A 24,510-nucleotide genomic window follows, 5' to 3' on the forward strand; every position below is an offset into this window, starting at 1 on the left:
CTATATCTGTTAAGTTAGTTTGTTCACTCAAACATAATATTTACATTCACTACGGCTTTGGCAACTAGACACACGACACCCAACCATGCCTTTAACTTTTATATGTTGAAAGGCACCCGTATCTCTCACCAAATATGTTTTGAAACAATAAAATCACAAATTCCCTATCGCAAGCTCGATGACATGATAGATCTTTGTTTATTTGCCCCAAAGTTTGACTTTGGGCCAAATAAATAAATGGGTTACGCGATAGAGATGCAAGATCAATAGTTTCGTCCTGTTTTATCTCGGCCTAAGTTGTATATCGCCTGTCCTTTCTATATTTTGTAATGAAGTTACCGACGCTACAGAAGTAGCGTCAATATTCTGAGGTATTGTGGGTTTTGCGGTCACCACAATTTAGCCAATGTCAGGGTGATATATGCTACCAAGTAGTACTATTAAATATTCTTTGATAATGGTACGGTGTTGAAGAGCGCAAATAGAATTTTAACACTCTTTCAAGAGCGTTCCAGTGTGTACGGGAATGATCACTGTTAAAATAACAACAGTTTTATTATTTTATTTAAAATTTAGAAACAAATACTTACATATAGGTACAAGCTGTTAGAAAAATTGGAAATAGACTAAAAAAATGCACGTAGTGATAAATAATATATCTGTTGTCGGATATAAGAGTTAGAATGGAGTGTTACTTAGAATTTAATTTGTGTGTCGGGCGGGGAATTTCAGCAGTGAACCCTAATCATAAGTTATTGCGAGAAATACTGGAGTGGACGCATATCGGTTTAGGCGTAAGTGGCAATTTAAAAAAAAATACCGGCTCATGGGTAGTCTTGAATTTTGAGAACGATGGTTTTGATGGGATACTAGGTTGAAGATCTCCATAGAATTTTCTTTTAAATTTTTGGTTGTTTTCCAATAATTTACAAACTATCATTCGTCATTGATTTCAGATAAGTGCTTAAGTAATTAGAGAATATTTGTGGAGCTGACTTAGCACATGCATCACCACATTCATTAACCAGGATACCGAAAAACCGATGCTAAAATGATGGTAATGGTGAAGATACATGTTTGGTACTATCTAGAGTGGTAAGTAGCTCCAATTTTTGAAGCAGTGTTATTCTCGATACTTAGCTATTTTAAAAAGTAATTTGCTTACAAGGAACTCACTTCACGAAGTGAGATAGAGATAGAGGACACACTCAACTATGGCATTGATAGTCAATTCTAAAATCAAGCTTTGTTTATATTAAGTATTCTTTAAAAGCATTACATAATAAGAACAATTTTAGTATGTAAGAATATTTATTTAGGGTAGGTAGCTTGAGATGGAGCCGCATAAAAGTATAAAACGTTCAAAATCTCAAGATTTAAATTGATACTTAAAACGTTGAACGTATTCTTATTATTTCTATGTACATAAAATTATTACAATATATATACATCGATTATATAGTATTATTTATACTATTATTATGGTACAACAAAGAGTTCTACGTATTCTATGACGACTCCGAAAAAAGACAAGGCTTAATAAGGTCTAGTTACCAGGCCATAAAATCCAAAAAAAAAATCTATGACGACTTATTGTGAGTTGTGACATTTAAATAATTTTTCAAAAAAGGAAAATAAATAATTAGGTACTAGGTACCTTTAACTAGTCGAATAAACCAGAACAACTTTGTGTCTGTAGTTTGTTCCTTTTTATCTACGTAGTGGTGAAATGTAAGTTAGATACTTATTTATATGTAGATATAATGATGTATCTCTAAATTGAGATTAAAGCCTTCTTTAAGAAACCACTATGTGGAAGTATGTAACTCGACGGCTCCGGGATACCTTAGAAAGAAGCGCCAACCACTTTGATAAGCGAAGTTCTGCTGGAGTTGTAAATTCAAACAATCCACCAGATAACAATAATTCGAAGCCTAATGCTCCTAGTTGTTGGTTTTCTACCAGGAAATGTTGGAATTCGTATGATTATGACAACAATGCTAAAAGCAAGAGATGGAACTTTGAGGATTTAAACCGAACATGGCTTGGTGCTATTACATGGGTAAGTAACAGTTTCAACTTTGGAGGCTCCTGTATTCTATATTTCTAATATTAAGTGAGAAAAACTCTGTTAGTTCAAATGCATAAAAAACATAACTAGTTTAAATTAAATTTTGATTACAGAGCAGTGCATTGGTATTTGGATGGTATTCAAGTCAATTGCTACACCTAAAACTAAAAAATGAATTAAAAGGGGGAAAATGCATCAATCTCTCAATCAACTCTATTTTTTCTTCTATTGGCAACAGTAATGTGAAGAAAATAGACTCTATTTACGAAATAGAAAATAACAAGGAAAGCTTTCCTGTTGTGAAATTGATATCAAATGAATTTTCTTCTGGGGGAACATCAAGTAATAAAAGCAGTGAGAGTTCCGATGACGATTTGGGAGAAGTTTTAAACTCAATAGAAAACAGGCTGGGTTTGGCAGCAATTGAGAATGGTCAACACAAGGATGGATTAAATTTGTTGAGGCATGTATAATATTGGTTAAAACTTTTTTGCATAATCTTTTATACAACAATAGTTTTTTTTAAAGAAGAGGCGGATAAATATGTGAGTCTTCTGTTGTCAAGTGATCACCGCCACACCATGTTGCCTTGGAAACACTGAGACAAAACTCTTTCTACACATCAAAACATTTCCCAGTGGGAAGCTCCTTGGCACAAGATGCCAGCTAGATTATGGGTACCACAACGGCTCCTATTTCTGCTGTGAAGCAGTGATGTATAAAAATTATTGTGTTTCAGTCTGAAGGACGCTGTAGCTAGTGCAATTAATGGGCAGATAAGAATTAATATCTTATGTCTCAAGGTGATGAGCACAATTGTAGTGCCACTCAGAATTTTTGGGTTTTAAAGAATCCTGAGCGGCACTGTAGCGAAATGGGCAGGGATTATCAATTACCATCAGCTGAACGTCCTGATCATTACACCTTATTTTCATAAAAAAAAACATGGTTATATGGTGCTAGAAAGTTCCTTAAAAACACAGTTTGGAAGAACTCCCCTATACAACAATGTTATCTGATATTCCCATATATGAATGTTTCGGATGATCATGTTTATTCTACTAGCAGTCATACAATATCAACAGTCCATGTTGAAATCTTGTTTTCAACATGTGTATACTAAATCCTGCAGATCTAAAAGTTATACTTACTAAATGTAGTATTTTAAAGAACCATGGATGAAACTATACATTATTAATAAGTAAAATCAAAACTTCATCTTAAATATAACAAAATAATAATAAATTAAACAATACTAGAGCAAAATAATTTCCTTGAAACAAAATTAAAACATTTTAAATTCTTTTTATCATAGAATATTAGCAGTAAAGCCTATTTATTCTAGTCTAGTCTTCCAACTTGCAAAGTCAAATTATTACCCTCAAAGTTACAGTAAGTCTTTTGTCTGTTTACACTTCAGATGAGCTGAGAATAAATTAGTGGAAAATACTATCTTATACATAATATAAACTACTGCATTCTAACAGCTACCCAGGCCAATTAAAGTTATGTTGTATTCTGTCCAAATAATATAATATCTATACTATCATCCATTGATTAGGAGTGGATTAAAAACAGGCATCTTGTTTTGTATAAAATGTATTTTATTATAACCACTCTTGTCAAGATTTATGCAAAATATGACTTAAATCTATTCAATTTTGCTCAGACATACATACAAACAAACAGACAAAACTCTATAAATTACTTTTTGGCTTCAGTATTGTTTGTAGGATATATAAAATTGGGTTTGTGTAGGTTCAGCAACAGTGACCCTCTTTTGTGATGTACTTAGCCTTGCACCTAAAATGTAATGGAATCCAGGCATAGCGAAGATGTCCACCCCAAGTGTAGTCATGTAGAAACACGAGTTGTAGTGTTTTATAGATAGCTTATTGAGAGCTTTGTAAAATATTGAATGTTCATTTCGGAGTCATAACGCCCCTCCCGAAAGTATGGAAAGTCGAATTTGTGTGTTCGAGTTTATAGGAGTTCTACTGTATTAAGAAACTGCGTACGTTGAATAATGATAAGACCGCTTCACGCAATTTTGATATTACCTATGATATTTACCTAAAGTAATGGGCAGATTTAACTAATTTCTTTATTGTAGAATTTATTTGTCCTTTTTTTATGAAAAATGTAGCGAGACGAGCTTGACGTTCAGCTGATACGCCCTGCCAATTACAATGTAGTGCCGCTCAGGATTCTTGAAAAACACAAAAATTGCGCTCGTCACCATGAAAAATAAGATGTTAAGTCTCATTTGCCCAGTAATTTCACTAGCTACGGCGTCCTTCGTACCGAAAGTAATGCTTACACATTACTGCTTGACTGCAGAAAAAGGTGCCGTTGTGGTACCCAAAACCTATCCGGCATCCTGTGCAAAGGAGCCTGGTAAAGCAATGTGACAATAAGGCCAACAAGATGAGATAAAGAATTGAGAAAGAGAAATAACAAAGTTTCAGTGCATCAAAACATTTTTATTTGAATAAAAAAATATAATAAATTATGGATGCTCTATTCTCATCGCTGTTCTATGTATTAGACAAAGATGATTCATCGGAAGAGTCGGAATTAGCTCATTATTAACTCAGTATGTATAATGTAACTCAATACGTCTGTTTGTTTACATTATTTATCTCCTCTCATTGGCCTTAGTATAATTATATTATATATTATTCTAAATAAATTTAAATCTAAGTGTTATTGCACTTACAGGCAACAACCACATACAAATATTACATATCTACAAGTAAATTTCAAATTTTATTCCGTAATGTACAGGGGCTCCATCATGCTGTATTCATATTGAACAGTCTAAATCAATGTCAAAAAACTCTCAAGTCTTTTTTTTAATCTTACTATGGGATGACATATTGCTATTTTCAGGAATGAATATTTTGAAAATATTGACAACGTTTCATTCATTCTACAAATAGTTATGTGTAATGTAGCCTCTTAGTTAGGTTATGTAATATATATGCATTAAAGATTTTTGAATTCATTGAGCGAAGAGAAGCTGATCGGAGCTCCCACCGGGTGACCAATTGATTTCTGTGTTAAATTGTTTCTCAGCCATTTCTGGACCGATTTTAAAAATTTTGAACTCATAGAGAGCTTTCGAAATTTTCTAGTTTATTGTCGACAGAATTTTGACTGGATTCATTTATTATAATTAAAAACAAACATGATTTACAAATTATTCTAAATTAGCACGCGCTATTTATATTTATTGAAAAATTGAGCCGATTGATCAAATCACAATAAGTTTTAATTGTAACACTGTTATCCTTTGACCATTTTCGAATGTTCGTGATCTATAAGCATCAACTACATAGTAAATTACACTGACTTTTACCTCACTTCACTCAAATATACGCCGCAGCGAAGCGGCACGACGAGAGACTGTGGCATCCTAGTAATTGTTTATGTTTGAACAGGTCTGCTGCAAATAGACACCACGCACCAGCACTCTACAACTTAGGGCTTTGCTATGAGCAAGGTCTTGGGGTTGATATTGATGAAAAAGCTGTAAGTTGCAGATCACTACATATTATAAAGCTAAGCCCTAAGCGTCTGTCTGTTCGAGATAAACTCAAAAATTATTACACTGATTTTCATGCTGCTTTCACCAGCTTGGTTCGATAGAAAGTTATACATTCCAAACCTCTTTACGTATAGGCTCTGATGTCACATAATTTAATATTATGCAAGAGTTTTCAAAATCAATTTATTCATGTAGCTCAAGAAAATGACAGTTATGAATGTCAAAAGTTATCTTTTTATATCTACCGACACATCAGAAAGGGTTGAGCTTTAATCAGAAGTGGCAAGAAAGTCATTGCCATTCATTTAAATCAACATTTACAGCTTCATCTTTCTGTTCATTTACATAATATTAAGCAATACTCACTAAATACCTCCCTTTCATTAATTTTCTCTCCAATTTTGTTTGAAATAAAAATATATAGTACAAAAAACCAAACCTTATCATACCTGTGAACAATGCTGTATCTGTTAGAGATGTTCTATACATTGTAACAAAGTGAAACATCTTTACTATTATGTCATTATTATATACAATATTATTTATAGGCTATGGAGTTGTATCGATCAGCCGCAGCACTTCAACATCCCGGAGCTCTTTATAACCTGGGCATCTATTATGGTCAAGGACGTGGTGGACTGAACAGAGATAGTAGCACAGCAACTCGTCTGTTACGTTTGGCTGCAGTACAAGGCCAGGAAGATGCTATTGCAGCTCTTAATAAGCTTTCTATAGATGTTAATGAGTCATCAATGAGTGAAAAGCCATTTGTTCCATTTGAAAATGAACATATGCCTACACAATCTAAATTGTTTGTTCACAATGTTAATACTTTAGCTCAGTACAATTACGAACCTATTGTGTACTAAGATATCTACTTATTTTTGTTCTTGTTTTAAAAATGTCTTTATATACTATTTTTTCTTTATCGGTGTTTTGTTTTAGAGTGGTAATTGTGATCTTATAAATTTAGTTAATAGGTACTGACATAATACATATGTTGCATGGCGAACAATTATATTAGCTTTATGTATCTTAAAACATATACGAAATATAATTTCGTTACCTTTGAGCTATGTATGTACATTGTAATCTTTGTACTAAATCTTTTGAGTTGATTCTTTTATAAATTAACACACATAATAATATTATGACAATGGTTTAATTACATAGTTTGTAATCGAATAACAATACAACCTTAGTTTGTCATTGTGAGAATTAAATAAAAAGATAAAATTATTTTAGAATTTTTATTACATGTTTCATTTATATATTACAAAGTAAGTAAAGCTTATAATTATTAAATCTTAACTAAATCAACACACGAAAATAGTTTATGTCAAGTGTCCCCAAAAATCAGATACAATGACTCCTGTGTCTAGTCCATTGCAGGAATGCAAAAAAAAATACTTTCTTCACCGTTCCGCAGAAAAATTAAGAATAATCGACTCTGAATACACATACATGAATTGCTCTGGATCTGAAATTAAATAATATGTTTATTAGAATGTATCAAGAATATCTTTGCTATTTATATCTTATCAACATGTTAAGATATGACCTGCACTATGTCTGTACATATTCAAATGATATTTTTCCTATGAACGCACAAGTTTGTAAGAGTGAACACTCATTTGTTTCAATTAAATTTGTTTTTTTGAAAAGGAAGACAAACAAGCGTACGGGTTACCAGAGGAATGACAAGATCGTTGCCGGCCTTTGAGGAAGGTGTACGCGTTTTTTTTTTGAAGGCATCCATGTCGTATAGTCCCGGAAACAACGTACAAGGAAGCTCATTCCACAGCTTGGTTGTATGTGGAAGAAAATTCCTTGAAAACCGCACTGTGGAGGAACGAATCAAGATGGTGGGGATGATATCGTTATTTGTGTGGTAGAAAACACATAATGAAGCGACGTCTCTAAAGCAACGCCAGGTGATCGAGCTGTTCACAAGAATTTAGATAATTTTCATAGTGCGTATATTATTTGTAAACGACTGTGTTATTACAAAAAAAAAAAGTAAAACATGTGTTGAACACTTGTTTTAAAAACACTTTTTTTTTTTTGTGTTCTCTTACAAAGCTGTGTCTTTCTGTTGTTTAGCGTTCATCAATCTTTACACATTGCTTATATTTAAACACGAGCTGAAGCTTGTCTAAGGTGTGTTTAACAGATAGATCATAATATTCATAAGGAGCATTTATATAATTTGATGAACAGATGACAGCTGATAAAAATTGCATTCCGTTCCTTTAATTTTTCCTGTACACTTCAGTTTATGTTGTGCTTAAGGACGTTTTAGTTAAACAAAAGCTAAACACTGTTGTAATTGAAAAAGGTAAACTCCATTTTAGACGTCGTTATTCTTAGGTCACCGACGTTGTTATGGTTAAAGTCACAGTCTAACAAAACACGTGTCTATATTTAACTTAATATTTGTAATAACACAGTGTATGTTTCCTGAAAAAAAAAGGAGATTGCGGGCGTAAAAATGTTATAAGTGAAACCTGCATTGTGCTAAAACCTCTAAACTGCTTATGAAGTCCTGGTACATGTTGCTAGGATGACACATGACGGCTATGAGAGACATTACTATCACCACTATCTATGTTCTCCTGGTATCTATGTAGTAATCTATCTATCTATTTAGCTCCGTTATTCTATATTCCATTCCATTTTTCTATTGAACACCCACCCAGTATATTTTAGCTTACCTAATTAATACCTTTGATAGGCATTCCGTAAGAATAAACAGGAAATCAGTTTAACCAGTTATGAAGCTACTAAAAAGGGTCTGCTACACATATTATCGTGTAAGTGCATTATATTTATGAAAGAGGCATTTTAAAACCATAAAATTGAAATGCCGAGAGCAAATCCTCAACCTTTTCAAGTTATGTGTGCAATATCTAAACTTCTAACTACTATATTATTATTTACTTATCAATTATTAGGTACTTGTATCTACAGCTGTGCCTACCTAGTGAATGTATTAAGGTATACTCGTGTAATACATAAGATAGATAATCTCTTCTTCAACGATGCTCCCCTGGTACCAAAACACTGCATAATGCTTCCTATCTCATTTTCTCCCACGTTAAATCTCATGAATTTATGTGTCTGTCTCTTTCTACTGTCGCATTTTCGTTTCATCGACTTTAAAATCAAAAATAAATTTTATCTATAAATAAATCTGAATGTTTTATAAAAAATGACTCTATCGTAAATCCTATTACTCCACAGCTGACTAAATCTAAGTGATTCGACAGCCTGGGACTAGATTATGATTATTTTATTTTTACTAAAAAGAGCGCAAAAAAGGATGCTGGAATAGTATCTTGCGCCGCTTCTTCTCTCAGAGCGCCATTTATTTCCGAAGCGGTAGTATTATCTAGTATATTAGAAATGACATCAAAAAGAATTCTAAAGGAATCAATTTTGAGAAAATAAATGCCTTTTATGCCAACGATGGTAAAGATTTAGTATTCACTTTAAATAATAAAATATACTTACTCGGTTAGTACTTGCGAGCGTACTCGCGGGCGGCGGGGTAACGGTCGGGATACGTGGCGCCGGGCGGTGGCGGTTGATAAGCGGGTTGATAGCGCGTCTCGTACGATCCATACCGCGTCTCAGCCGCACCACTCGCCGCATTCGACCACGAGCCGTCGCCTCCGCTACCGCCTGTCACAAACACCATCATTGTCAAGTATTCGGTCCAGTAGCCGGGTACTTACGGCCGTTTCCAATATTCAGTCTATCTACGGTTGTGGCCTACTTGATATAAAAATCGTAATGGTCTAACAGCCGTTCCCAATATACTATCTACAGATAGAGATAAATTACTACCTTCTACTGTCAGTAATTAGCTGTCAATAATCTGAAGCTGTCCCAATATACCCGATAAGTCATTCTTTTCGCCTTATATTGGGACGCGTGATTTGCAATTTCCATTCAAACTTCCATCGCAGCTATACATCGTCCCATTGACAACGTGTACGGATAAGATGAGTTACCGTCGATAAGTTTATTGGGACAGAAAAGTCAACGATAGTTACAATTTTTTATCTCAAGTAGGCCACAACCGGAGATAGACTGAATAGTGGGAATGGCCGTAAGAGCCCGTGGACCCCAGACCTACGTTATTTTATAAAAGCTGAAAGTTTGTCAGCGCATGCTCACAACACAGGAACAAGAACGATGGACCATTATGGAGTTTGGGTTACAGTGGCTTTGGCATGTAAACGGTACTGAAGGTGTGTAAAAAACCGATCTAAATACATTAAAATATAATAAAGTGCGATTTTTCGGTATTACCTTCAGAATATTATTAAAAATCACGTCATTCATTGCCAGACACTTAGCATTCTTTGCCTTAGGCAGAGATTCCGTTCAGTTGAGTTACGACCGCGCTTTGAATACAACGCCCAATGACAGTGTTCAGTGAAAAACTGTCCAAATAAATCCATATTATCCAAGTTTAAAAAAGGAAGGAGTGTCGTATTTCACAGTGCGCCGTTAAATTAACAAAATTGTGTTACTAACTTGAAATTTTTAATCATTTTGCAAAACAATTATATCAATGAGCTTCTAAATAACGTTTACAATAGACTACTTTACTGCCACGAAATAAGGTGTAAATTGAATGATTGTTTCAACGTTATCTGTATAGGTTTAATGTATACGTATATACAACGCTGCTCGGACATTTTTGACGACTTGGAAGCTTCTCGCATTACCTTCTGGCTGACCACAGCAGGTGCGTTTGCCAACGGTTTTAATTTGTTTGGTACTTTTCTTTTGACTTTTGATGTCACGGAGATTGTCAGATTAACAACACATAATCATAGATATATTTTGTGTCATTATATTATAAATAAAAAGATTACATTGTAAATATCACAAGATTATTTTTTTAGCAGAAAACGGTGTAAAACTGCGAGAAAAATTATTTCTAGAATAAAATATGGCCAAATCTGACACAATAGTCTTTGTCGTATTCGTACGAATCCCGTAGAGCAGCGAAGTAGCGCTTAAAAAAAAAGCGTAAATTACGTTAATATTCACAAATACTAGCCTTCAGTAAAAATAATAGAATAAGTTGTTTTTTTTTTTCTATTCAATAATGAAAACATAAATTTTAAAGAATCTCAGATTAGGAAAAGGAGTTGAGGAAAATACCATATAACACCAAGTTTGGGGCGTCGACAAATTCTCAAAAATGCCTCACGTAATTGGACGTAGTGCCTGAAAAACGTTCCAAACCAAAAACATCACATTTTAACGTTTATCAGGAATTACGTCTAATTAATGGACACCCCCCTTACCAACGCCTCTCCCCGGTGAACGCCAAATGCACTCGACTTTGTGTTTTGTAAGCATTCAAAATTACCTTTACTGGCAGTGGCACTTTCAGAGTACCGGTTAGATTGGTTCCAGTTTCTCGGCTCTGGTTTACCGGATGGAGACACTCGGTATGGACGACTGTCGCGGGCTTCATATGACCTGCTAATTGAAAATGGTGAGAGGTGAGGTGCCACTAGTTATTACTATTATTTGAAGAGGGCGGCTATTTATCTAGTCTATGTATTGTGTTCGCCACTCATACTATAGCTCGTAGTCAAACCCTGCAGCCTTTACGAACCGCAGTATTTCCTTGACGCGAGTGTTACAAACACCACCTGGTAGCAAGGTGTAGACACCAAAGATTGTGTTACGCATATGCATTAGTGGGCCGCAATCAAAGAGTAGATGAAGAGGCGTTTCATCTGCCGCAAGGCAAAATCTGCAAGTATTATCATTTTTGATGCCGACCACACTGAGGTGCATGTTTAGGCTACAGTGCCCAGTTAGCATCCTGGTGAGTATGTATAGATTTTTCCTGTTCAAAGATAGGGCTTCATTCGCGTATCTACTGTTGAAAAAGAAACTATGCTGCTGGAACAATCACATGTATTCAGTAAACGCATATAAAACATGGAAGCAGTCTTGTCATACTATGTACCGTTGGTTATTAGCACAGTCTCAAATTAAGTCACAATACAGTGAACTATCAATCCATGAAAAATAGTGTTATTGGTATTGAGTCTAGGTGGGTTATTATTAGCTTTATCAGTTAACGGCCGCTTTCAATAAGCTATCTATCCCTAGTTTAACTTACTAGAGGTAGACAAATCTATCCTTTTACGCTTACATACATTTCAATAACCTATCGTCTAACACCTAATCTATATTGGACATAACTAGAGATAGATAGATCTCCAAAATCATGGAGAGCCTAATTAGCCATCAGCTCTTGGTATACCTAGAGGGTCACCAGTTGATCAACGACCGACAATACGGCTTTCGTCATGGTCGGTCGGCAGGTGATCTTCTGGTATACCTAACACATAGATGGGCTGCGGCTATTGAAAGCAAGGGTGACGGCCTGGCAGTTAGCCAGGATATAGCGAAGGCAAAGATCGTGTATGGCACAAGGCGCTCCTCTCAAAACTTCCATCATTTGGGCTTCCCGAGAGCTTGTGCAAGTGGACCTCCAGGTTCCTCACTGGGCGCAGCATACAGGTCGTTGTCGACGGATATTGCTCGAACCCGAAGCCCGTGAATGCTGGAGTGCCCCAAGGCTGTGTGCTATCTCCCACGCTGTTTTTTCTGCATATCAATGATATGTTGGACACCTCCGGCATTCATTGCTATGCAGACGACAGCACTGGTGATGCCGTTCACATGGGCCATGCAGGTCTCTCTCGGGAAATCGTTGACCAGTGCCGGGAGAAACTTGTGTCTTCTATCGAGTCCTCTCTTGAGAAGGTCGCGGAATGGGGTAAATGAGTAATTAATCGAAGCTGTGGAATGAGCTTCCTTGTGCGGTGTTTCCGGGACGATACGACATGGGTACCTTCAAGAAAAACGCGTACACCTTCCTTAAAGGCCGGCAACGCTCCTGTGATTCCTCTGGTGTTGCAAGAGAGTGTGGGCGGCGGTGATCACTTAACACCAGGTGACCCGTACGCTCGTTTGTCCTCCTATTCCACAAAAAAAAGATAAGATCTTGCCATTAAGCGGTGACAGCAATTTATCCGTAACTAGAGATACGTTATTGAAAACGGCCGTAAGTGGTTTTGTAAATAAGGTGGACACAAAAGCTCAGCGATTGCACCATCGTCCAGTACTGTGCATTCGCCCAACATAATTTACGTGGTTGGTTCTTGGCATGACAAATTACGGTGATTGGTTTGCGCGTGTGACATTTTGTCAATGTTTTTCAGATATGTGGACGATATATGCGTTAGGTATGAGGAGACAAGTCATAGTAAAAATATCGTATTTTTACACTATAAATATTTGCTAGATTAGTTTGTTCCAAAAAAAAATTTAAAATATTTTACTTTCAGAAATGCTTCCACGTGTTATATACGTTCACTGCATATGGAGCCATAAAAATAGTTTTTTTTTAAATGATTGTTCTAAAGAGACGGATTTTAAATGATAAGTGTATAATAATTATAATGGCTATATTTACATATTATGGCTATGAAGTATCATAAATTCATAATATTATAATAAATGTAAACTTACCTCGGGTCCTTTGGTCTGGTTCCAGGTGGCATTGGTTGCCTGGTTTCATCATTAGCGTTGCCATTACTTGTGTATTTCATGTTAGCATCTGAAATAATTATTTTATTATTATAATTATTTTTCATTTGTTAATACTTTTTTACTGGACAGAGCTTATCACGGCCGAAAAATGTTTGGTTATGGCAGGGGTTCGTTCCATGAAAATGTATCATACTAACTTTTGTATGAAACTCTATTTTGCTAAATATTTATTTATTTATCATATACGAGCGATCCCTTTTTACATAATTAAAACTATGAAAGTAATACAATATTTACGTTACTTACTAATCAACATATCTTATTTTCTAATTATAAACAAACATGGTTTTAGTGTGTCTGGCCACAGATAGTAAACTAGTATTATATAAATCAATCCAGTTTATCTGGTTGTTAGTAGCTTCGCTGAGCCTAAAAATAGGAGAGTGCTGATACAAACACATGTTTTCAACCAATGAGTAGAAAAGTAAGTGCCTTTCTTTCTCAAGATTCTACTAGCGAATTCTAATATTGTGAAAAAAAAATTATAGTGATTATAAGTTGTGGTACCCATAATCTAGCCGGCATCCTGTGCAAAGGAGCCTGCCACTGATAAATACCATGCCTAACACGCCATACCATATTTTAGGGCCCCGGCACAAGCAGAGATATTTTAGACGTTGATACATTTATTTATTTATTGTCCAAATAACAGTGCCACTTACACTAATCCACCCACCATTGAATGGATCCCACTGAGCATTCTTGTTCAAGAGCGGGTTAAAAGATGCCAATGAACCGGTATAATAATATAATATTGCCACACCTTTACACAAATTATCTTGCCCCAAATTAAGCATATAGCCTGTGGTATGGGTTACAACACAACGATATATTTATAACAATATACTTTACTTAAACATACATAAATACATATATACATACACATAAACATACATAAATACATATAAACATCCATGACTCGGAAACAAACATCAATATTCATCTTATAAATGCTTGCACCTACCGGGATTCGAACCCGGTATAGGTGATACGAAAAGTTTATTTGTTCGTGGGTGAAGATATTGATTGATATCCACATATTATTTTTTATGAATGTTAGTTAATACTTACTGGAGACGTGACGTGGGTACTCGCGCTTGTATTCCCTGTCTCGCTCACGCTTGTCCACGTTGCGCTCATACCCGGATTGGAGTTCGAAGCGCGGCGGTGGCGGCGCCTCGAACGGACCGCTACGAGACGACTGCGACGCAAAACATTATTTTATAGCGACACAAACATCCATGACATGCTAGTTTTTATTGTAATTATAGATATATTTTTTTTTGGGCTTAGTCAAAGATGACTATGTCACTCCTCATACTCATACGGCCATTCCCAATATTCAGTCTGTCTCCGGTTGTGGCCTACTTGAGATAAAAATCATAACTATCGTTGACTTTTCTATCCCAATAAACTTATCGACGGTAACTCACCTTATCCGTACACGCTGTCTGTCAATGGGACGACGTATAGCTTACCAGGGATAGAAGTTTGTATGGAAATTGCGACAGTGAACTGGCGATAAGAATGACTTGTCGGGTATATTGGGACAGCTTTAGAAGATAGTAATTTAAACTCTATGTCGTAGCGTACACATTCCATCAAAATATGAAAACATCGATTCAAATTTGTGTTAGCTATCTTTTCATCATAAATTTAAATTTATTTGATGGAAAGTGCTCGGAACGAAGTCTTAACACTGTTACGATATCCGTCCTTTTAACTTTGGATTCTGTAAACCATGGACATCGAGGGAGCTGTCACACTATTGTTTTATACCATATGACCTTTTCCGACCTTTCGTCAAAATATTCTTGCCAATGCTTGTTTTTATTAGAATTATAGATAGAGACATATATTTATTTACCATAGGGAGTGACAATAATATAACACATTGCCACAATACTTGGTAAACGTCATGAAGTTACATCTGTTCGTTCGAGTCTATGACACGGGGAGAAGAACTAATAAAAAAGCTCCCAGTCCATCTTTTAAATGATATAACAACTTAGCCTGCATCATATAATATTATACAAAAAAAAAAAGACAATGAGACAAGAAAAATGCACCAATATCTTCAATATAATCTATAATTTATATTACTTCATAAAGCTAAACTCTTTCTAAAGGTTTGGTAAATGCAAAAAGAAATCTTTAGACATTCATAACCGTCATTTCCTCGAACCTACATGAATAAAGTGTTCAAATTTTAATTTTGTATTACTCATGCGGGAAAAGTAGTGTCTTGGCGCTTGCTCTTGCGGTTGAAAAAGAACCGATTGCCCATTTTAAAATAATGCATGCAAGTGCGTGCATTGAGTGCGAAAAGTTTACTTGTCGCACGCAAATTTCGAAATTTCAAAACCGAATTGAGGTTGACGCGTCGGACAGTTTAATAATAGGAAATAAAATTAAAATTTTAGTTACAAAAATTTAAATACTTAAATCGTCGCATTTTTTAATACAAAATAGTATGTGCAACTTGTGCGACGTTGTCGATTACCCACTCAAGCGAATGACCGCACTCGCCTCGCTGGTGCGTTCAACTTGTATGTATGCAATATATTTATTAATAAAAGTTACAATTTCTTTATCACCATGCCCCGCAAAACTGCTTACGCAGTTTGACCGCAGGTAACTCGCTTTACATAAACATAGCTTATAGATTATTAAATTAGGTTATATTAATACAGTTAATTTACGTAAATGGTTACAGCGTATTTAACAAGTGTTTTTTTAATAATCAATTTTTATTCAGCAAGTTTAGGCTCACGTCTTATGTCCTCGGGTAAAATATTGAGTAAGTATGGAACTCGTTTTTTTAACGTTCTATCTCCATAGTAATTTTGTACTATGAGTATTTCAAATTTACTATTGGACAATGACGTTGTTTCACAATATACTATTTACTTTGACTTTGAAGGGTAAATATGGTGGTACCATGGTGGGAGGTGGTGGACGCTTGTGGCGCGTGTCTCGCTCGTAGGTAGGCTCTGGCGGCGAACCCGGCTTGCGGTACGAGCTACTCTCGTATCCGCGCTTGCGACGCTCCTCCTCTAACCTGTCAAAAGGAATTACTTTCTCAAAATTGATTCTATAATAATATACAGCTTATACAGGGTGTTTTTTTTTGAGAAGGGCGGTGATGGCTTAGTCGGAAACCACGAGACTATCGACCGTTCCCAATATACTATCTACAGATAAACATAAATTACTATCTTCTACTGTCAGTAATCTGAAGCTGTCCCAATATACCCGATAAGTCATATATTCGGACGCGTGAATTCCAATTTCCATATAAACTTCTATCGCTGGTAGGCTATACGTCCTCCCGTTGACAAACAGCGTGTACGGATAAGGTGAGTTACCGTCGATAAGTTTATTGAGATAGAAAAGTCAACGATGGTTATTTACTGACTGAATTTTGGGAACAGCCTTTAGAGAAAAGTTGTGAAAGTGAAAGAAACCAATTACTGCATATTTAGTTTATTTAAATTATGTTTAACTTTTGACGGAAATTAACGCGAAAGTCAAGTCAGTCAGCCAATGAGTATTGACGCAATATGCACATTAGTATTTGAGTTTATCTAATTTGTTAATCAATGAAACAGCCTGAGAAGTAGACTTAATATAAACTGTTCACTTTATTGTTTATAATATAACGTATCTTCATGGAAATATGGCGCCTGCCGAAACAGATTGTAGGACTTAACCTACCAAAAGTCCTCAGTCAAATAAAATTACATATACAATTTTATTGTATTACACGGGACTTTTTATGTGAGTATCATAAGTAAAGAATTAAGTATATTTATACATAGAAATTCACAGATATTCGTTGACTATCCGAAACATGCCAAGTTTTTAGTTATTTATTATCAACACACAATTTTTATTTGACCACAGTCAGGTTGTAGTATTATTTATATGAATATATAGAATATATTTTGGGGTGTACATAAAAGTTCAGATTGTAACCAATACTATTATAGTTACGATTATAACAACATAATATGATATTACCGCAGTTGTTCTCTCTTCAATTCAAGTCTTTCCAGTTCAAGTTTCTCTCTTTCCAACCGATGTCTTTCTCTTTCCAGCCGCAACAACTCATTCTTCTCACGTTCAATTTTTTCTCTGAAACAATCAAATATTTTAGCAAATTTTGTATATTTTAAACAAACATTTCATTCGTCATCAAAGTAGCGGCCCAACCTCTCACTTCTCAGCTTCTCTCTCTCAATCGCGAGCCGCCGTTTCTCGTCTCTTTGCCGTCTTTCCCTTTCTCTCAGCGCCTCTTCAGCCGCCCTGCGTCTCCTTTCCTCTTCACGTGCCATCCGGGAACGTTCTCGAGCTCGCGCTACGTCACGTTCTTTCTGTTTTGTGAATTAAAGCAACTTACAACAAAGTTAAAGAATATGTATGTAGGACCACACAGAGGTTAGAACTTAAACCTATTATAGCACGCCTGTCTCACTCCCCTGCAGGTATCGAAATCGTTAGTACACGTGGCGGCCACGCCGGCGTGGCTATTCAGTAGGGACTCACGAGCGAGCAGTGAAACACGCGCGAGCTTTCTTAGTCACCTACTTCACCGATCCGTCCGATATTTTAAAAAACGAGAAACATAAAAAAGGCAAACGATAAGATCATTGCGATCAAAATTAAAACTTTTTAAACAACCTAAAGACACTGAAACACTCTAATTAAAAGTGATTATTATTATGGTTATTAAAATACCATATCTTGATATTCATTGATACTGATAGCTACAAATTTATTACCTAAACTAAGTAGGTTCAATGGTTGCTTCGTTTTTCGTACTTAGACCAAGAGCCTACCGCAAAAAGTTGATTTTTATTGTTAATATTTACCTAAAGTGTGTGCAAGTCGTGCTCGTGTCATGATTCTGTTCAAATAATAGAAAAAACTAGTAGAAGTGGCATCATACAATTTTACTATGGAAACCGATATCGCTAAACTCACACATTAAAGTAATACACACACATAAATTCCTGCTTTATGATACGCCTAAATTCTCAATCACGAAAAGACATAACTACAAATTTATTAACATCAATTTCGAACTTAATACAATTACGCTAATCTCATATTCTTAAAGTTATTATGACAGTCAGAATTTTTTTTAAACTGCGAAAAACAACACCTACAAAAAGTAAAAGTAATAGGACTCTGTAAACATAGATTTGACTTCTGTCAAAATACCTAGTGTTGTACGAAAATGAATAAACGTATCGATAAGTTAGTGTAAACTAGAAATGATGTTGTCAGGGTTGATAAAGTATATTACCAATAAAGTACGTCGTAAGCTTAAATTATAATAGGATAGTTTTATTTAAAAGGATGGATAAATATTTAGTTCAATTCAAATGAAATTAAGACAGCGTGCACGAATAGCAATTCTGAGCGGCATTGCATTGTAATGGGCAGGGCGTATGAATTACTATCAGCTCAAGCCTGCACCCTTATTTTCATAAAAAAATGTGATGAGGTTTTTCTTCTACTCCACCTCAACTCCATGTGCCAATTATTAAAATTAAATTAAAAAAAAAATTGTCTATATTTAAAAATGAACACTTATTTAGTTTAACTAGAATCTTACACATATTTGTTAAATAATAATAAGGTGTACCGAAGACAATTAAAACTATTAATTTTAATTCATCGTAGTCTCTCTTGTACACAATTACAACATCCATAATTATAACATTTTGATTACTTACACCCTTATCGCATGATGCATGGAAAAGAGCAATACTTGAATACAATTTAGAATGATAAAATTATATCGATATGAACATGCATGCACTTGTTGAGTAGCAAGATATTTTTGTTGATTACATTAATTATTCTGACATAAGTTACATCCATTAAACGTAAAGGTAAATGAACCATACGTATTATCGTAATATTATGGTTCATTTTTAATTGTATATTTTGGACAACACATAAAAAATATTAATTGTATTTAAATCGGAAAATTATGATTACAGATGATAGGAAATCCCTTCGTTGGACATATTTTTATTGCGGCTATTACTGTTACCACAGAACAGAAAAAAAACTAGTAGAAGTGGCATCATGTCATTTTGCTATGGAAACCGATGTCGCCAAACTCACACATTTATCTATTAAACATGTAATACACAATGCTTTATGATAGGCCTAAATTCAAAATCACGAAAAGAAATAACTACAAATTTATTTACATCAATTTAGAACTTAATAGCATAACGCTAATCTCATATTCTTAAGGTGATAATGACAATCTCGGAACTTTTTCTTAAATTGCGAAAACTTCAAGTAATAGGAACTCTGTAACCATAGATTTGACTTCTGTCAAAATAACTAGTGTTGTACGAAAATTAATGATCATATCGATAAGTTAGTGAAAACTAGAAATGATGTAATCAGGGTTGATAAAGTATATTACTTATTCATGGTTTTCGGTCTATTTTTACGATTCTATGAAGTATTTCCTCTACTCCATGATTTAATGAGGTTTTCCGTCTTGGCAACCTCGACTCAACCTTATCTGTGAAACCTCAATATATGCCAAATATTAAAATTTAATTAAAAAATTGTTTGTCTATATTTAAAAATTAACGGTTAAATAGTTAAACTGGAATCTAACACATATTTGTTAAATACTAATTAGCTGAACCCAAGAGACAAAACTATTAATTTGAATTTATCATTGTCTGTCTTGAACACAATTACCACTATCATATTACAACACTTTGCTTACTTACCCTTATCGCATGGTGCTTGGAAAAGAGCAATACTTGAATTCAATTTAGAAAGAAAAAAATTATTTCGATAAAATTATATCGATATGTACATGCATGCACTTGTTGAGTAGCAAGATATTTCTATTGTTACATTAATTATTCCAACATAAGTTACACCGATTAAACGTAAAGGTAAATGAATCATACGTTGTAATATTATGGTTCACTTTTAATTTTATATTTTGCATTACACATAAAAAATATTAATTGTATTTAAATCGGCAAATTATGATTACCGATGATAGGAAATCCCTTCCTTAGACGTATTTTTATTGGGGCTATGTTTTCTACAGTCCAATATGGCACAATAAGGCATATTTGTATTTTTTTAAAAAGATAATAATGCTTCACTTGACATCTAACGACTGGTCTCACTTGAGGCTCGAGTAGGTACATTTTGCACGCAATAGTGGCGACAGAGTTATGCCCATATACCACTTCCACTAGTTTTTTTTGTTCCGTGGTTTTGTTTAAGCACGTATGTATTTTTCTTATTATTTAAATATTAGGTCTTTACCTATGAAGTTGCCGTTTGGTATGAAAAAATTTAAACGATTTTTTTGTATTTTTTTATTTGTATTAATCGAAGTAATCACCCATGCAATCAGCATTGTGTTCAGTTCTTCACAGTACACATCTGCAGGACCAGGATCCAACCAACTTGCAGTACCATTTTTCATCGCAGGTAACAATGCGGTTCAAAATTCCCTCATTTGTGTGTCTTTTGAGTAGTGCAAGGCACGTCTCGACGCGTACTTCGCGCTGGCGATCATTGAGTTCGTGGGGCACCCATTAGTCAAGCTTTTTTTACCTTGCCATTATTGACCAATATTGTTTTGACGCTAACGTCGAAAGCAGATGCCAATTCTGTCGTAGGTCATGATCAGCTTCCAAAATCGCCTTTAATTCGTTATTTAACGTCGTTGATGTTTCTTGCCGCTTGTGCCACGTTGCTGCCACGACGGTACTCATATTCCATAATTACTCGAATTTTTAACGAATACATGATGACGAAAAAGATTTAAATGCGATGATATTGTAACACTAATCAAAAAACAAATGACTACTTTTGGAAAAATAAATCCATGTTTTTAAAATAAAATTAATTTGAAATTAGAATTGTTAGCCAAAAAGAAATTATTTCGATTTGAAATGGACAGTACTGCAGAACGGCAAATTCATAGGTATTTTTTACCTATTAGTTCATTTTGCTCTGTGTTGACTATGTCGTGGTCTTTCAAAACATACATTACTATCTGCAACTAATGTAGGTGACAACAAAACAAAATTGATTTAAAATTACATGTATCTACTTATATCATAGAAAAAACAGAGCTCTTTTTATAAGATTTCCTTAGGTAGGTAGGTACAGTTTTAGGCAAAAAAGACAACCGAACGTCGTGAGAAGAGGTATGAGTCACGCGATAGAAAGAGAGACAACTTCTAGATGAATAAAAATGTAGGTTAATAGCGTTGTGCGATCTGAATTGCACCTTATTGTTTGACCGAAGAGTCCCTATTTATTTAATTGATTTTGCGGAATGAGCCTTCTGTATTTGTACTAGTACATATTCTTAGTATTTTTTTTATAGTTTTTGTTATATTTTCTTCCTTTTCCAATGGGTTTCATCCTAGTAGTTTTATTTTCTTTCAAAAATTATCGACCCTGTTCTAAAGGATGTTAATCACATCACTCTGAGATCTAATATTGAATTTCTTTTGCCTATAATTGGCACAACCTATGCCTTCATCTTCAAACTGGTACAAATCAGAACAAATATGTACCAGTACCGACAGACAAACGCTGCAACATTTTATAGTTCTTCTCTTAATATAATATAAACTTGACAAAGATTATCGAAACGTCACTTTGTAACTACAATATAATTATGAATAAAATATTTTTGATTTTAACTGGTCTTGCCATTAAATAATTGCTAAATATAATAAATGTTGCAAATGCAAATGGGAGGAAATTAAATCAAGCTTAGTCTACATAGAATTACGGTTCACGGACGATAATTTTACGTGATAACGTCACAAAAAACATCTTTTTATACGATCAGAGTTATAATATCTTTTTAACTCAAAATCGTAACCTAACCTATTATTACGGCCGCTAGCCGACTGATGCTACTTTTTTTTAATAATCAAAGAACAAGATGCCTCTCAAGCCGAACTCTTACGCCGATCGTGCTTCTCTATCGCTTGTTCCTCTCTCTCTCTTGCACGCTCGGCTCAGGCGCAACGTGACACTTTTTCGTGCGTGCAGCCGGCGTTCATAGATTTATAAGAGACGGTATCACGTCAAGTTTCATAGGGTTAAAATAATAGATTTTTAATATCAAACAATAATCATTCTATACTAAATCTACTTTAAACTTTAATAAAAAAAAAAACAAACCGATATTCTATAAAAAAACGTACCCAAATTTTTGAGAATGACAAAACTTCCCTAGGTGATCGTCTTCTGTCTCGACTCTTGGTGCTGCGGTTGGCTCTTTCCTACAAATTTATAATTCATAAGTACTCTACGAAGTAATTAATAACTTATCTTGGGAAAAGACACGAATTATTGGAATAAGACGGGTAGCCGCAATGGATATAATGTCATCCCTACCTACATCCCCGTAACTAGATATTGCAATAAAATTTATAAACAAATTTTATGGACGATGCGAGACTCGAACCAGCGACCACCCTCGCGTTCCTTGAGAGTGCTCGTCCACTGAGCCAAACGTTCGAGTGACGTATCGTTGATAAATCTTGTAGGCTGGTTCAACTCTGAGGGTGTGGCTTCATCTACAGAATCTACTAAAAAATGGTAAGACCTCGCCGACGAAATGTGCGAAAGAGACGGACGTAATCATTGATCTTCTAATGAGCGTATACAATAGACTTCGAACATTACTGCCACGAAATAAGGTTTTAATTTGAATGAATGTTTTAATGTAACCTACCCTGCATTAGTTAATGTACTGTAAGTAATGTAATGTAAGATACGTAATACAACGCCGCTCGGACATTTTTGACGACCTTTTAATAGGCGATTAGGAGTCTAGTTATTTATAGTACGTAGTAAATGATTTACCGACAAATTAATGTACCAATAAGTGTTACCACGGTTCTTAATTTTTTTTTAGCACCTTCAATTATTGTTTTAATTTTATTTAACACGTATTAAGTTTTTTCATTATAAGTGTATAAAATAAGGCAAATTACAAATTGTAAAATTTCAAAGTCAATAGAATTTGCACAATAAGTTAATAAAAAAAATACAATCTTCCCTACATAATGTATTATTTTTCTGTTAAAAAACTGCCTTAAGTTAAGAGCTATTGACTAATTGCGATTGCAAATACCACTGCATAGGAAAATACTATTAATCTATATGACAAATTATTTGGTAGTGGTAAATATCGTAATTATATTAGGGGTCAAAGTTTCAAATTGGCGATTTGTACTGAAAAATTTAAGTTCGTTTTTTATAATTTAACATATTAATTCAAAATAATTACCACTATATCTAACAGAAAGGTCAATTATAGCTTTGCGATAGAACTATGTGGCTAGATTCGACAAACTATGTGAAAGAATTTTGATACTATTCTGAGAAGAAAACTTTTTATCACTTAGAAAATTGTTCAAATTACGAAAAAAGTGGCAAGTCCATTGGAGCAAGGTCTGGCAAATACGGAGGGAGAAGAATGGTTTCTAATTGCAGTTCCTTTTAAAACGGTTTCTCATGCTGTATGAGGTCTCGCTTTATCATGGAGCAATAATGGTGAAGATCGATTCATGAGTCGGGGCTGTTTCACTGCTAGTTTTGATATCAATGTTCGGAGTTTGGCACAGTAGACGTCTGCCGTTATTGCTTGACCAGATAGGAGAAAGATATTGTGAATAACACCATGCTGAGACCACCAAACAGTTACTACCTATTAACTTATTATTGGTAAGCTTTGCTTGAGGACAGTGTTGCGGCGTTTGACCTGGGGTCGGCCATTGCATTTTTCGCTTACGGTTATCGTTAAAAATCCACTTTACATCGCATGTCACAATTCGATCCTATATTCCTTCATTTCTGTATCGACACAACTAGGCAACATAAGTTTCAACACGCATTTATTTCTGCAGATCAGTCAATTAACCCATCTTTCATATTTTTTATTTTATTAGTTTGACGCAAATAAGTCAATATTGTTGGTGTCAGGTAACGTTAAGCTTTGCCGCTAATTTCTGCCATTCAATAATAATAAATATAAAAAATAATTCTATGGCTACTTCGGTACTTAATCTTCTCCGGAATGGAGATCAACGGAAAGAAATCGGATGACGCAAGCCGGATCTAGTGCATAAACTACCATAGAAATAGGCTACTCCGAAACGTAATTATACGAGTACGAATCGGACTCTGA

General features: G+C 34.8%; 2 protein-coding genes across 6 annotated transcripts in view; one reads left to right on the forward strand and one right to left on the reverse strand.

Moving 5' to 3' along the window:
* Positions 1-1,579: 1,579 nt before the first annotated feature.
* LOC126976324 (uncharacterized) lies at positions 1,580-6,860 on the forward strand. 2 transcript variants are annotated; one of them, XM_050824620.1, is made up of 5 exons: positions 1,580-1,731; positions 1,792-2,062; positions 2,185-2,534; positions 5,515-5,605; positions 6,170-6,860. In XM_050824620.1, exons 2-5 carry the CDS (start codon positions 1,811-1,813, stop codon positions 6,488-6,490), a joined length of 1,014 nt encoding a protein of 337 aa, XP_050680577.1. In that variant the 5' UTR covers positions 1,580-1,731; positions 1,792-1,810; the 3' UTR covers positions 6,491-6,860. The 2 variants fall into 2 exon arrangements, with proteins under 2 accessions (XP_050680577.1, XP_050680567.1); XM_050824610.1 differs by having other exon boundaries at positions 1,601-2,062.
* The window catches only part of LOC126975707 (scaffold attachment factor B2), a 30,078-nt gene continuing 12,425 nt past the window's right edge, over positions 6,858-24,510 (reverse strand). For 2 of the 4 annotated variants that reach the window (XM_050823730.1, XM_050823711.1), the window contains 9 exons: positions 22,520-22,597; positions 17,496-17,656; positions 17,304-17,417; positions 16,221-16,341; positions 14,352-14,481; positions 13,200-13,287; positions 11,014-11,129; positions 9,135-9,305; positions 6,858-7,101 (listed from right to left, as the gene is read on the reverse strand). In XM_050823730.1, coding sequence (XP_050679687.1) covers positions 9,139-9,305; positions 11,014-11,129; positions 13,200-13,287; positions 14,352-14,481; positions 16,221-16,341; positions 17,304-17,417; positions 17,496-17,656; positions 22,520-22,597 — 975 coding nt within the window. In that variant the 3' untranslated portion in view covers positions 6,858-7,101; positions 9,135-9,138. The remainder of the gene's footprint in view (positions 7,102-9,134; positions 9,306-11,013; positions 11,130-13,199; positions 13,288-14,351; positions 14,482-16,220; positions 16,342-17,303; positions 17,418-17,495; positions 17,657-22,519; positions 22,598-24,510) is intronic. The other 2 variants (XM_050823715.1, XM_050823722.1) reach the window with 2 other exon arrangements.

This window comes from Leptidea sinapis, chromosome 2 (assembly GCF_905404315.1).
Source record: "Leptidea sinapis chromosome 2, ilLepSina1.1, whole genome shotgun sequence".
NCBI lineage: Eukaryota > Metazoa > Arthropoda > Insecta > Lepidoptera > Pieridae > Leptidea > Leptidea sinapis.

Coding starts and splice junctions, on each gene's coding strand:
- LOC126976324 (XM_050824620.1), top strand. CDS start 1,811: ATGTGGAAGTATGTAACTCGACGGCTCCGGGATACCTTAGAAAGAAGC. Junction 2,063..2,184: donor GGCTTGGTGCTATTACATGG/GTAAGTAACAGT, acceptor TTTTGATTACAG/AGCAGTGCATTGGTATTTGG. Junction 5,606..6,169: donor TTGATATTGATGAAAAAGCT/GTAAGTTGCAGA, acceptor TATTATTTATAG/GCTATGGAGTTGTATCGATC.